This window comes from Tenrec ecaudatus, unplaced genomic scaffold (genome assembly GCF_050624435.1).
Source record: "Tenrec ecaudatus isolate mTenEca1 unplaced genomic scaffold, mTenEca1.hap1 Scaffold_753, whole genome shotgun sequence".
NCBI classification, from domain to species: Eukaryota; Metazoa; Chordata; class Mammalia; order Afrosoricida; family Tenrecidae; genus Tenrec; species Tenrec ecaudatus.
In genome coordinates this window covers 97,156-111,975 of record NW_027459651.1, presented here as the reverse complement: position 1 = coordinate 111,975, position 14,820 = coordinate 97,156, and the positions used below count along the sequence as shown (strand labels likewise).

The following is a 14,820-nucleotide window of genomic DNA, read 5'->3' as shown; positions in this document are numbered from 1 at the left end:
ATGTGACTGGACCAATACATAGCATAATGAGAATTTTAGAACATATTGGGATTGTCAATGATTACATCTTGCTTGCATGCACAATAAGTGCCCATGGAAGCAGAAGTCAAGAGATCAAGTGAACCATGACAGTAGATAAATCTGCTTCAAAAGACATCTTGAAAGTGTTGAAAAGCACCCCGCCCCTTCTGCCAGATGCCCCTCCCCTTGCGCCGGCCGCCCCTCCCCCAGCGCCAACTGTAACTTTCGCTCCCTTCAGCGCTGTCCTCTTGGAGCTCCGAGCTGCCCGAAGCCAGCGCAGCCACCGCCCTCTCGCCACCGTCATGATCATCTACCGGGACCTCATCAGCCGAGATGAGCTGTTCTCTGACGTGTACAAGATCTGGGAGATCACGGGCGGGCTGTGTCTGGAAGTGGAGGGCACCATGGTCCGCAGGGCCCAAGGCCACATCTATGACGCGCTCATCGGCGGCAACGCGTCCGCCGAAGGCCCCGAGGGCGACGGGCTCGAGCACAAGGTGGTCACCGACGTGGACATCGTCATGAACCATCACTTGCAGGAGACCAGCTTCACCAAGGAGGCCTACAAGAGGTACATCAAGGACTACATGAAATCCCTCAAAGGCAAGCTGGAGGAGCGGAAGCCGGAACGCATGAAGCCCTTTATGACCGGGGCTGCCGAGTAGATCAAGCACATCCTCGCCAATTTCAAGAAGTACCAGTTCTTTCAGGGCGAGAACACGATTCCCGACGGCATGGTGGCCCTGCTGGACTACCGCGAGGGCGGCGGGACCCCGTACATGATCTTCTTCAAGGACGGCTTAGAGATGGAGAAGTGCTGACAGTGGGCAACGCACGACCAACCGCCCGACCGCCCCTCCTCCTAGCTGTCTGCGGTCCGCCCACACGACACCAGGACCGAGACAAACGGAACTGATGCCATCATGAGCTCTGCGTCGACTTGTGACCTTGACTTGGAGCGGTGACCTTGATTTTTTGGAGCAGAGGCTTTTTTTTTTGTTTAAGAAAAAAACACAAAAAATGTCGTGTAGGTTGTCTAAAAATAAAATGCATTTAAACAAAACTAAAATAAAGAGTTGGAAATGCAACAAAAAAAAGTGTTGAAAAGCAAAGATGTTACCTTGAGGATTTTAAAGTATGCCTGCAGAAGCCTTGGAATTTTCTGATTCTTTCTTTTTCCTCAAACCATTTTGAGAACTAATCCAGATATCACATCTTTCAATAGTTGTATCTTGTCATGCAAATGACTATCAGTTTCAAACATTTTCTTTTGGCTTATATTTCTTTTTTGTTTGTTTGTTTTTGCTTAAATTTCTTGATAGCAACTCCTCATTATCTCCCACCAGGAACCCTTAATGTAGCTATAGTTTCTATAGAGTCACCCACACTGGGTTCTATATACCAAATATGTATAGAAAGATCCATAACAGTCTCAGAAGGCTGCCAACAATAACAACAACAGTAAAGAAATAAACTCAATTTGGAAACCAAAACCAGAAAGTATTAAAAAACAAGATTAAGGTGAAAGTGTATCAATAGGGAGATCAAATAACAAGTTTTTAACTTTCAAGTCAGATTTTTTATTTCAATCTGCTATAATCATCTCTCTAATACTCTGTCTGATAACCAGGTTATTCCCATCCCTTATTTATGGTCAGAGAGAAATCACCAGAAGCTTATTCCTTGTGTAGAACCCGCAAATGTATTTGGCCTTCAAATGTCATCCACAGCCTTCTCAAAATCAGAGTTAAAAAATTAAACTCTGATACAATTCTCTCCTTAGATTTGAATGTGACTATTGGCAATCCTTTGATCAGCATGTTGGTGTTCTTCTCCATGTGGACTTAGTTGACGTTACACTGAGATGACTGCTTGTTTAAAAACAAAGCTTAAGACCCCAGACACCATTCTTTCTGAGAGCAAGATACCATCTCATTTCTTCACCACACTTTGCTGTAGCACCCACACCTGTGGTTCCTTCAAAAGGGCACATACTGATCAGGGCAATGTCATAAGAACTAATGGTTCTTAGATTGAGCTAAGGTTAAGTGTGACCCCCACATCCACCCCTAACTCTGTGTTTTCTATTCACCTCTTCTCACCTTCCAGATTTTTTTTTACTTTAATGCAGATAACTTTATCAATCATCCCCTTGGAGCATATGATTCTTCTGCTTGTAGTGTCATTGATTTAGGGCATGTAATATATTTAAAACACAATTGAGAAAAGGAAATTAAAGAAGTGTGCAGACAGTATTTTCAATTTCCTGTGACCAAGGAATGTGAAAGTTATACATTCTTCAGTGCATAGAAAGGAAGACTGAAGAAGAATCAAAGTGTTAGAATATAGTAATGGCAGAAAACATTGACAGCACCATGGACTGCCGAAAGTGAAGACAAATCATTCTCAAGGACCAACACCTTGAGTTTCCGGGTAAGGCCATTTGTTATGAGAACTTAGTGCTTATTCTGCTCCCTCATTCCTTGTGTACTTTGAGAAAGTGCATACAAGCTTACTAACACATGTCCTAGCTAACAGATAAAATAAAAGACCGTGCAGGGCATCCATCAGGGTGACATCCAACCAGAGGTGTTAGTCCTTTACTGGATAAAGGGTTGGTATTCCAACCTACATTTGTGACATGGTTTATCACATAAGCTCACCCTGGTGGACTTATACAAATGGAAGACAATATCCATAATATATAAGAAAAATTAACACCCTTCTATTGGCTCTATATTCACTCACATCTCCCATGTACGACTGAGAAGATCTCTTCTCTAGGACTTCCAATGCGCTAAATCTCAATGGTAGCAGTCTCATCTTCTTTGCTAGAGTAATTTGGGATCACAGACCAACAAATAAGCCTTCACACAACAAGGGCTTCAAATTTACAAGGTAGCATGATTGCCAATCTACTGAGTATCACGGCCTGACCAAGCTGACACAGAGAAGACGCACCTCAGGGAAATGAGATTTGCATCAGGGAAAGCATGCCAGAGACCAACTGCAAAGGCAGTGAAGGCAAAAAGATAGAGGGTGAACAAGACCTCAGAATTATGACACCCTGATTATGGTGAGTAAGGCATGGTGAATGTGCTCTGGAATGTCATTCAAACAATGCAAAGCAGACCTGTGTTCAAGCGCTGTCTTTCTGTTTGGAGCCCAGAGTATAACTGTTGATACGACCCCACACAGACCCCTCTCATGGAGTTCATTCAGCACCCTAGGTAGCTGCCCCTTTCATGGTTTCTCAGGCTGTAAACGTATCATTGTCCTTCCCAGTGAAGTAACTGGTAGGAGTAGCACACAGACCATGTCCTTAGCTATCAAACATTTCTGTCAAAGCACCACTAGGGCTAAATTCCCTACTCCACTGGGGTTACCAAAGAAGCATCATGATATAGCTGCCCAAGCACTGAGATGCACTGTGCAACCAGTGACACAACAATAAGGCATCACTGGTGGGAAAGATATGCAAAGCTAAGCTTCAAACATGGTGATATGGGAAATATAAAGAGGGTAACCAGTACATCCTCTCTGGATACCCATTTCTACTGAGTAGAGAAAATCTTCACAGATTCTGAATAGACATAGGAATACACTCATGCCAAATGTAGGACAACCAGAGATATAAATACCAGATGTGGTGCATATACATACATATATACACATATATATATATTATAAAGCTACTTAAGTATGGAAGTTTATTATTGTTGTGGCATATTACTTCAAATATAGGTAGTATGCAGGGTTGAAGGCTGTGTTGAGGTCATGTGGTGCTGGATCTTTGAGTTAGAGGAGAATAACAGATAACTAAATATTGTTGAGCGGAGATGAAGAAATCTTAATAGATGAGTAGGTACAGAGAATAGGATATATTAGCACAAGGGTAGGGTTTAAGCGATGTTATAATCATAAGTGGTCTTCTGACTAAGTATAATGTTTTTTTTATAAATTAGAAAAGGGAATTTCAAGAGGTATTCTAGTACTTGATTGTTTATGTGAAAGGGTGTCACTGAGAAAATGAGGGGTGTGTCTTGAGGTAGTGGTGAATGTGGTATAGATAGAGTATATCTAGTAAGTAATCTAAAAGATTAACATATCAATTCCCTATATAGTACATGAAGAGCGCAACAGATCAATGTTACTGTGTTTATAAGAAAGCGACCCCCTTTTTTTTGGGGGGGGCGACACTCTGTTTAGCAGCTTTAAGTGTCAGTGTCACATGGGACATAGTGGAAAGGCATTGGGTTTCTGTGTCACACCAAATAGCCATCATCAATGCAGGGGTCCCAGAAAGGAAATGGAGGTCCAGTAGGAATGGAGGCTTGAGGTTTTAGTGGTGGGGAAGGGGCGCTTCTAATCAGGGGGAGGTCATTAAGAGGTAAATGGCAGCACTGGTTAGTTGCCAAGTTGAAGGACTTGCTGTTATATGAAGTTCTGGGTTATCTGGGCGGGGTGGGAGATTAAAGTTTTTTAAAAAGAGAATAAAAATAATATACGTTATAGTTATATTCTGACTGAGATTGGTTGAGTTTGCTAAAAGAGTCTTTCAGGCAGCCATGATTTCCCCTGAAATTCAATCATTTGAAAAGAGTTCTGAGTGGAGAATTTCCTCATCAAAAATATGAATTTAAACGTATGTCTTTTATCTCAGATAAATAAACTTCTTAACCTGATATTTTTGAACTAAGAGAAATGAGCAAATGTCAATAAATTACACACATACACAAAAACCTATACCTGGCATTCACCAGAACATAAAATGACTAAATGAAAAATATACAAATATCAGGAAACTCCCTGAATAAAAAAGATCTGTGATTTGTCCTTCAGGAGACTGGACCTTAATATTTTGAAAGTTTAGGTTGGAGAAACCCCAGGTGATAAAATGGCACCCTCCTCATTAAAAAATAAACTCAATTAACCATGAACTAAGTGGAAGTGAAGATACAAAAATGTTGGGCCGAGATCAGACCTAATAAATTGAAAACAAAATGAAGTCAGGACCTTGAAGGAGGAGTCAAGATTCCTGAGTATGCCCAGTTGGATAAGAAATCTTTCATTCCATTGGGGCTCCACTCAAGTTCCCCCTCAATGCAAGAGTATTTTGTTCTATTAAACTGGCATTTCATGATGCTCACCTTCCTGGCATAATCGCCAAAGACAAAGTTGGTGCATAAGCAAATGTGGTGAAGAAAGCTGAGGGTGCCTGATTATCAAAAGATATAGGGTCTGGGGTCTTAAAGGCTTGAAGGTAAAAAAGTGGCCATCTAGCTCAGAAGCAACAAAGCCTACATGGAAGGAGCACACCAGCCTGTGTGGTCCTGAGGTGTCAAAGGGATCAGGTATCAGGTATCCTCAGAACAAACAATCATATCATTGTGAATAAGGGGCTGTGCTGTGCGTAGTGGCGACCCAAAGTCCATCTGCAGGCAATTGGAGATTCCCTTACAGAAGGGCCGCAGGAATGAGATGAGCCAGTTAGGTTTCAATGTAGCAAAAATGAAACATACAACTTCCTTCTAGTTCCTAAATGCTTTCTACCCCGCAACTATCCTGATCCCAATTCTACCTTACAAATCTGGCTAGACAAAAGGATGTACACTGGTACAGTTCGGTACTGGAAACACAGGGAATCCAGGGTGGATGATACCTTCAGGACCAGTGCTACGAGTGGCAATACTGGGAGGGTGGAGGGAGGAAGGGGTGGAAAGGGAGAACCGATTGCAAGGATCTATATATAACCTCCTCCATGGGGGACAGACAACAGAAAAGTGGGTGAAAGGAGACGTTGGACAGTGTAAGATATGACAAAATAATTTTTAAATTATCGAGGGTTCAAGAGGGTGGGGGGAGTGGAGGTGGGGGAGATGAACTGATGCCAGTGGCTTAAGTGGAGAAAAAATGTTTTGAGAATGATGAGGGCAATGCATGTACAGATGTGCTTTACGCGATTGATATATGTATGGGTTGTGATAAGAGTTGTATGATAAAATGATTAAAAACAAAACAAAAGAAATCTTTCATTCCAATTATCCAGTATTAGTCACTGTGATTACTGTTTGGGCATAAAAAGACTTAAACTGGTGCAAAGAAGATAAAAATTACTTTAGACATGGTAGTCAAGTGAAATATACAAGGCTGATTACTGTGACCCACTGGCTCAGAAGCACATGTCCAAGTCTGTTTTTTACCAGTAACAGTGCATTGGACATGCTATCAATCAGTAACCATGTTTTCTAGGATTAGCAGCCACATCATTTACATGGATCATGAAAAGTCATATTTTCTTCTTGGGAAAACAAAAGAAAACTCTTGTGTCCTAGATTGAGACCAGGCTGTCTGTGGGGTCTTTGACACCTTAAAGCATGTTGGACTTTGTTCTAGTTGATTGCTATAGACAAATTCATCACCTCAACATATATGGTGTTTTTGTACAGTGATTCACCTCCAGAATGCCCTTTCCTGGTACCACTAACAAAAATAGTACTTTGAGTTCATCCAGAAAGTAGCCTGTGTGATTCCAGCAGAAACTACATTGAAACACTACTAATTGGATCACAGAATTTCACAGTTACTTAAAAACGAGTTGATATTAACTTGTTATAAATACACATACCATATGACAGCTAGATCCCCACAAGTATTTATTCATATAAAAGTATATATGTTCAGAAAATAGTGGTACAGGATTATTAATATATTCTTTAATAAAATTTTAGAAAATAGTGTATAAAACATTACCAAATTCCTATATATTGTTGAGGTCACAAAATATTTGTATATAAATAAAATTAATGATCCATAAAATTTATGTTGCATCTATAGAAGTCAGCAGATGAGAAAATTGAGCGCACACACTACTAAAGAGTTATAAAGCTTTGTCATAATTCCTAATGCTTCTCTGCAATATGGGTTTTTCATATGTACAGTGAAGTTTTTGGATTCACTAAATCTGTTACTACATTCCTTACATTCCTAAATCTGTTACTATGTTCCTTACATTCATAAGTCTTCCCTTTACTTTGAGTTGTTATATGGTTAATGAGGTGTGAGTATTGAATAAATTAGTTCCTACATTCATTACTGTAATAATATCTTCTCTCCACTATGAATTCTCATATGTTGATTGAGTTCTGAGGAATTATTAAAGGCATTTCCACATTCCTTACACTCATAAAACCTCTGCCCACTGTGAATACTCATATGTATTTTGAGGTTTGTGGATTGAGTAAATGTTCTTTTGTATTCCTTACACTCATAAGGCCTCTCCCCACTGTGAATTCTCATATGTTGTGTAAAGCTAGCAGATCTAGTAAAAGTTTTTTCTCAGTCTTTACGTTTATAAGGCCTACTTCCAGTGTAAACTCGCATATGTCTAGTATGAACTGAGGCTCTAAGAAAAGCTTTGCCACATTCCTCTGCTGTGAGTTTTCAAATGTTGAATGACACATGTGTCTTGAGTAAAAGCCTTCCCACAGTGCTTGCATTCATGAGATTGAGCTCCATTGAAAATTTCAATATCATCCGTGAGTGTTGACGGATCTCCATGGAGTTTTCTATATTATTTATTGTCACCTTTGCTTTCTTTTAGAAATTCTATTGTAATGTTCATATTGTTTTTTCCATTTTTGTTAAACTTGTCAGCATTGAACTGAGTATGAAATTGCTTGTTATGCTGTAGTGAAGGTAAATGCTTGAATGATTTTCCATCCCAAAGATGTTCCATGGGATATAAGTGTTCTGTTCTTTTTAATTCAGGAAGAATTCCAATTTGACTGGAGAGCTCATGAATAGTATTTACTTCATATATTCTAGAGGATATCAAGGGCAAATACTTTCTACTAAAACAAGCAGGTAAAAAGAAGGTTTTTACCATTTTATTATGCCCATAGATAGTAAACATACACAATTTATCTCAATTATCTAACAAATCATAAATTTAAATATCAGATACAATCATAATGGTTGGTGAGTTAATAAAATATGGAGAAATTATATAAGTGGGCATATGAGAAATATATTTAAATATTTAAAAGTAATTCACAGGGATTAAAACTATATATCTGCAATAAATATTTTAAGTGTACTATTAAAATAAATGTTGACACTTTATATTGAGTGCCATTTCTTTAGTCATAATTTTGGTAATTGAATTAATATATGTATAGGTTATACATTTGTATATGCAACCATATTTGTAATGCATATGCTTTTATATTATATTCTAATAGATATATGGATAGAGATATAAGCGGTAATTTAGTCATTCTACTCATTGTGACGCTATAAGGTAGATAGGAATATTAATTTTTATCAGAACAATAATATCGTATTTCTCATAATGTGTGGCCGATGTGTTAGAACCACTCTCCTTTCAGTTAGCAATGAAATGCTTAATATCATGCACCACAAGCCTTATGTTTCTGTGACTGCATATGCATATATACAAACATACATTTATTTTCATCTACAATAACATGAGATGGAATTAAATGTTTTCTGGAATAATTTCTATTTTTTCATGGATTTTGGTTTGTTGATGTACCAACTATGTCTCAAAATTCACTTTGAGTGGATTATGACTCAGTTCAACACTTCAGGTGCATGTAAAAATTTACCCGTAGTTTTCTGAGATGATAGCTTTTCAATGCAGTACAAGGCCTTAGGTTTCTCCCTTGGAACAGGTGGTGGTTTAGAACTGCCAAACTTGTGGTTAGCAGGCAATATTCAAAGAGCAATTGGCAATTAAACACATCTTAGAAGTTTATCACTAACAATAATGTGTACAGTTTCTAATTAGAAGATCAAATTAAAAACTACGGGACACAATGCAGATGTAACACTAATGATGAAAAGTGACTTTTTTTTTTCCTTCACCACTACACCAGGTGAATTAGGTGTTGGCTACTAAGTCATAGTGCTGGTGAAAAGAACGTTGATCACCAACTTAATATGAGGTGATCTATATGTGTAGACGGTGTGTTGATTATGCACAGATATTTATTTTATATCATTTATATTTTTACATATTTATATATATAAACAGCATATTCCTACATGTACATGTAAAGACAGGGTATTATAAGATGATAAGACAATTTTGGCTCTGAGCGGCTTATCTGTAAGTATTAAAGAAGGAGATCACCAAAGGATTGATTCTTTAGAGGCACTGGCAGGTTCTGAATTGCCTCATTTTGCTATTAGATGAGTACTTAATCATCTACTCTACATGTACTTAAAATGTCAAAATGCTCGCTTCGGTCTCTTTCCTCATACATGTACTTAAATAACATAATATATCCTTCCAACTAAAATCTGGAGCATTGCTCTCTCTCAAATAAATTACACTCACCTCAAAAGTGGGTTCTTGTTATCTTGCTTTACACTTCCAAGAAACTTACAGATTTTTTGTAATATGGAGGTACTTGTATCATTTTTCAAGAATCTTACCATTACATTTTCAGTGGTTAGTTTTTTCTTAATCATTAACATATGAGAAGCAGAACCAATTATGCATATTGAAGTTCACAGTAGGAAACAAAAAGAACAGCATTATACACAGACAAGAAGTAGCTATGAGACAAGAAATACTTTGTCGTGTAAATATTTTTTGATGTTTTAACCATGTTCAAAGAGAAATTAGCAATTAAGCATCCTTGAAGATTAACAACAACAGTAACATATGTAGTTTATAATTAGAAGAGCAAATTAAAAAGCTATGGTGCACAGGGCAGATGTAACACTAAAGATGAATGTGGTTTTCTTTTCTTTCATGAACACAGGTGTTGTAGTAATGTCTAAAATTAATGAAAACGCAAGGGCAGGCATTTGTGCAGAATGTTCTTGGGCAATTGAGACTTTTACTTACAAATTTATCAAGTAAAATTTCTTCCATAAAGAGTTGGTCAATGCTTTCGTGACACAATGATCCTGAATGAATTTTCTGCCCTCTCCCATGACATTTCTCTCACTACTCTGAGAGAACAAAATAGATTTTACCAGCATACTGCTCCTGACAGAAAAAAAAGTCCTATTAACATTTCCCTGAAGCTGTTTCAATACTTTGATTTTTCAAGATTTCAAAAAGTATGCAGGTGTGAATAATTTGCAAAATAAATTACTTTTTCCCTTTCAAACATTTAATAAATGCACTAATACTATGGTTACATAGGTGGTACACATTGTGCTGGTAACTGGAACATCAGAAATTTGATATTGACATCCTGGTCTGTGGGTGAAAAATGAGATTTTGGATATTTTTAACTGCATGGGGCTCTTCTTCTGTCACTGTATCAGAGAATGTTCCATTATGATTCGGTGTTTACCAGTGGCTTATATTCCAGAAGTGGAACACTTCTTCCTTACTACAAGTCTGCTCAGTTGGGAAGTTGCACAGTTGCACAGATACCTGTTTAGCATGGGCAATACTGCTAGTATTTGAAATACTTGTGTAGCTTCCATAATAAAATCATGGAAGTTTAATATTGTGCAAAACTGACAGAGTAGTGGCAGACTGTAATATGTAGAGATTTGTGATCATGGGAAACTTTGGATATAATCAGAACTGAGATAAAATTAACTTTATTGTCATATTTAACCAGGTATCCCTATCCCTTATCCCAGTGACGGAGGCAACAATCACCTGTATTTGGTAAATAATGCATTAATTTGAAATAAGCTATTCATACCTACTATCACTAAGTTCTTGAAGGTCTCCACCATCACATCTCTGTAGAGTTGCTTCTGAGAAACACCCAGCAGTGCCCATCCTTCAGTGGTAAAATCCACGGCCTCACCCTCACCAGTCACTGAGTCCAAAATTAGTCCACATATTCAGCTTCATCTGAGGATTAAGCATTCAAACATGTGTGAAAAGAAAGATGCAGCTTAAAGTTCTGATCAACTTTCATTTGATAAGGATTTGACAAATGGTTGTGTGTTCCATAAAGTCTACCTTTGGGTTTTGTCATTATTGTCATTCTCGAACCATCTACATTCACTTCTCCAAAGATTTCAATTCATCTCATAGACTTACCAATATGAACACCATTCAGAATTTGTGCGCAAAACTTCCATTACCTTTAATTCTCTTTTCTACTAACTTTGTGACACGTCCGCCAGTTGATTACATAGCAAACATCACTGCCCATTTGGACTGTCCAATGTCCATCTGTATCCTATAGTAATAGTTTATGATAGAAACTCTCTACTATAAACACCATCGTCTACATTATATTTTTTCTGTGTGTGGGTGTGGAGCAACACCTTCCATAGCAAATAATTGAATATATAGTTTAAAAACAAGTTAATTTGGAAATATTAACTAGAGATACTGAAGACTGGAAACTTGTTTGTTTTAGGGCTTTTATCAACCATTTGAGGAGCTATCATGACATCAACAAATGAAGGAGCTGGGACTGCCCTTTCTCTCACATCCTCTCTTCAGAGATGAAAAAGGAAAGACATAACAATGGTCATGCCAAGAAAGCCACTGGCTGCAGACACACTATTTGCTGCATGAACTGTGCCTGCTGTGAGCCCAGAGACCAGGCCATGAAGAACTTTGTAATAGAGAACAATGTAGACCACAGCCTTCAGAGACATTTCCATAGCGAATGCCTTAGTGCATATATGCTTCCCAAGCTGTATGGGAAGTCATGTTATTTTGTGAGTTGTGCTACTCACAGCAAGGTTGTCAGGAACCAGTGACTTGAATCCCAGAACCTTCACATGAAGTCTAAACCTTCCCACCCCATTTTACACCTACAGGTACAGTCCGACGACCATCTCCAAAGCCTAAGCAAAGATTAGAAGCTGAAGGGAAACAAACCTGAAAAAAAAGGGAAACTGTTCTTTAAAAACAAAAGAAAGAAAGAAAGAAACAAATTGCATAAAAAATTCAAATGTACTGTACAGTATTATGGATAAACAATGTTTCAATAACTGACTGAATATTAATTAATATGATTAAACAAACACATTGGGAATTGTCTATGTTCCCAAATTTGGAAAACAAGTACTTGTCTGCAGACTGGTCGATGTGCATATTAATGTGAATTCTACAAAAGAGACATTTAAATTAACTCTCAAATTTTAAAACTATTATCATTATGACACAAATATAAAATGATGCTAAAATAACTCAGAGACACCTTTAATTCCAGATCAACGGAACTGCCAGGAATCCAAGATGGATGTAGAACTTCTGAAATTTGTGGTGATATCAGATGGTTGTTATATATGATCTAGTAAGATAATACCATAAAAATGCTGGTCTGTCTTTTGGCACTTATAAGCATCCTTAATGTGAAAAATAGTGCAAGCTATTCAAACAGAATAATGGGATGTTGTTGGGTAATTTAAAATCAGTAAAGATACTATTTTTTTAAATCTGGAAAACTAGGCATAATAAAAAACATGGTATCAAGATGGAAGAAAATCAAATTAATAACATATGACAAAGAGGTATTTCTTGATTAAAGTTAATAGAATGTAAAGAGATTACTAAGGAAGATCCCAGACTATAGCCTTGAGTATTGATTCAAAAACAGAACAAAGAAAATTAAATTCTTACAACTGAACCAATAAAGAGCATTCCTAATAGTTTGAGCATAATTTTAAATCAAGATTTTTATTTATGCACAAGTGGCATAGGGGAAAAGCTAGTGTATACAAACATTCCTGGGCAAGGTCTAGGTAGTATGGCAGGGGTCAGACCAAATCTAGGGATACATATGGAAGCCAATTCAAAATGAGAGGGCAAAGGGAAAAAAAAAAAGGACAACGGGGTACTAACCCACCAAAGGGGAGGGTATTGTTTATCTCCACAGGGAAAGAGGGGCCAGACTTCAGCCCGGTGCTCCATGACACGAATGAAACATACTAGCATGAAGAAGGGAACCAATAGAGAGGTTTGAGGGGCGGGCCACAATCCCAACTACCTGGACAGTCTCCCCCCACCCCCCGCCAAGAAGAATGTACTTCAGAGGACCACACTGAAACTACAGCTCAGGGAAAGGGACATGTCTCATCAGAGCACACAGGTGCAAAGGAAGGAGGTGCAAGGGAGAGCAGGGCACATGCTGGGCCACCAAGTCCTGAGGACGATATTCCAGCTCAGAGCAGCCAATGCATAGAGAGGTCCATAGGGCTGGCCCCACTACACGGCACAACATCCTTCACTGACCCATAGCATGATGGGGAACAACACTGGAGACACTGGGAATTGTGTCCAATCTGACCCCACCACACCGAGGCAAAACACTAAAGGTGTGTGACAGAACAACAAGGGGAGCAGAACATTGAGTCCCAAGGGAATATAAAAAATAGACTTTGGGGCCAGGAGTGGCACCTCATCACACTCCACCAGAAAACACTCCTAAAGGTCAACAAACAGACCTTGAACTATTTACAGTGGTTCTCAACCTTCCTAATGCCACGACCCTCTAATACAGTTTCTCATGTTGTGGTGACCCCCCCCCAAGCCATAGAATTATTTTTGTTGCTACTTCATAACTATAGTTTTGCTAGTGTTGTGAATTGGGCGACTCCTGTGGCAGTGTCGTTCGATCCCCCCCACCCCCCCCAAGGAGTCACGACCCACAAGTTGAGAACTGCTGATTTACAGGCTTTTCTTTTTGTTATTTCGTTTCTTTTGTTGCTTTGCTTTGTACTGTCTTATTTTTTGTGCATATTATTATCTATGTAGGTCTATCTAGATAAGGTAGGTAGGACAAAGAATCTGGAGGAAAAAACAATGGAACTGGCAGTTCTGGGGGTATCTGGGAGAGGGGGGTTTGGGGGAAAGGAAATATGTGTTAACAAATGCAGGGGCAAAGGAACCAAAATCAATGGCAAGGAGGGAATGGGAGACCAGGTAGGCCTTGACAAAGAGCAAAGTAACTAAGAGGAATTACTGAAACCCAAATGAAGTCTGAGAATGAGAGTGGGACATGAGGAAAGGAATAGAAAATAGAGCAAATAACTAGGAGGCAAAGGGCATTTAGAGATATCTAAATACAGACATGTATACATGTAAATATGTTTATATATGATGATGTGCATATATTTATAGTTTTAGTATTAAATTAGCAGATGGACATTGGGCTTCTACTCAATGCCAGAACATTTTGTTCTGTTAAACTGGCATTCCATGATGCTCACCTTCCTGACAAGATCACTGAAGACAAAGCGGTATATAAGCAAATGTGGTAAAGAAAGCTTAAGATGACTGGGTATCAGAAGATATAACGTCAGGCATCTCAAAGGCTTGAAGATAAACAAGCTGCCATCTAGCTCAGAAGCAATAAAGCCCACATGGAAGAAGCACAACAACCTGTGTGATCACAAGTTGTCAATGGAATCAGGCATCAGAAATCAAAGGGGGAAAATCATATCATTGTGAATGAGGGGGAGTTCGGAGTGGAGACCCAAGATCCATCTGTAGGCAACTGGACATCCCCTTACAGAGGGTTGTGAGAGGAAAGCAGCCAGTCAGTATGCAGTATACCACTGAAGAAACATACAACTTTCATCTAGCTCTTTATTGTTCCTCCCCCCTACTACCATGATCCCAATTCTACCTTTGAAACCTGGCTAGACCAGAGGATGTACACTGGTACGGATAAGAACTGGAAACACAGGGAATCCAGGAGAGATAAACCCGTCAGGACAAATAATGAGAGTAGCGATACCATGAGGATAAGGGGAAGGTGGGATAGAAAGAGGGAACCAATCACAATCATATGGGTCTGGGTCTCCACTCCAAACTCCCCCTCATTCACAATG

The 14,820-nt window shown here is 38.7% G+C and overlaps 1 protein-coding gene across 1 annotated transcript; it reads left to right on the top strand.

The window, feature by feature from the left end:
- The first annotated feature begins 323 nt into the window (after positions 1-323).
- On the top strand, positions 324-686 carry LOC142436885 (translationally-controlled tumor protein-like). Its single transcript, XM_075540249.1, has one exon. The coding sequence runs from the start codon at positions 324-326 to the stop codon at positions 684-686; it is 363 nt and encodes a 120-aa protein (XP_075396364.1).
- The last annotated feature ends 14,134 nt before the right edge of the window (positions 687-14,820 follow it).

Bases quoted from the DNA above. Each gene is read 5' to 3' on its own strand.
- LOC142436885 (XM_075540249.1), top strand. From the start codon at position 324: ATGATCATCTACCGGGACCTCATCAGCCGAGATGAGCTGTTCTCTGAC.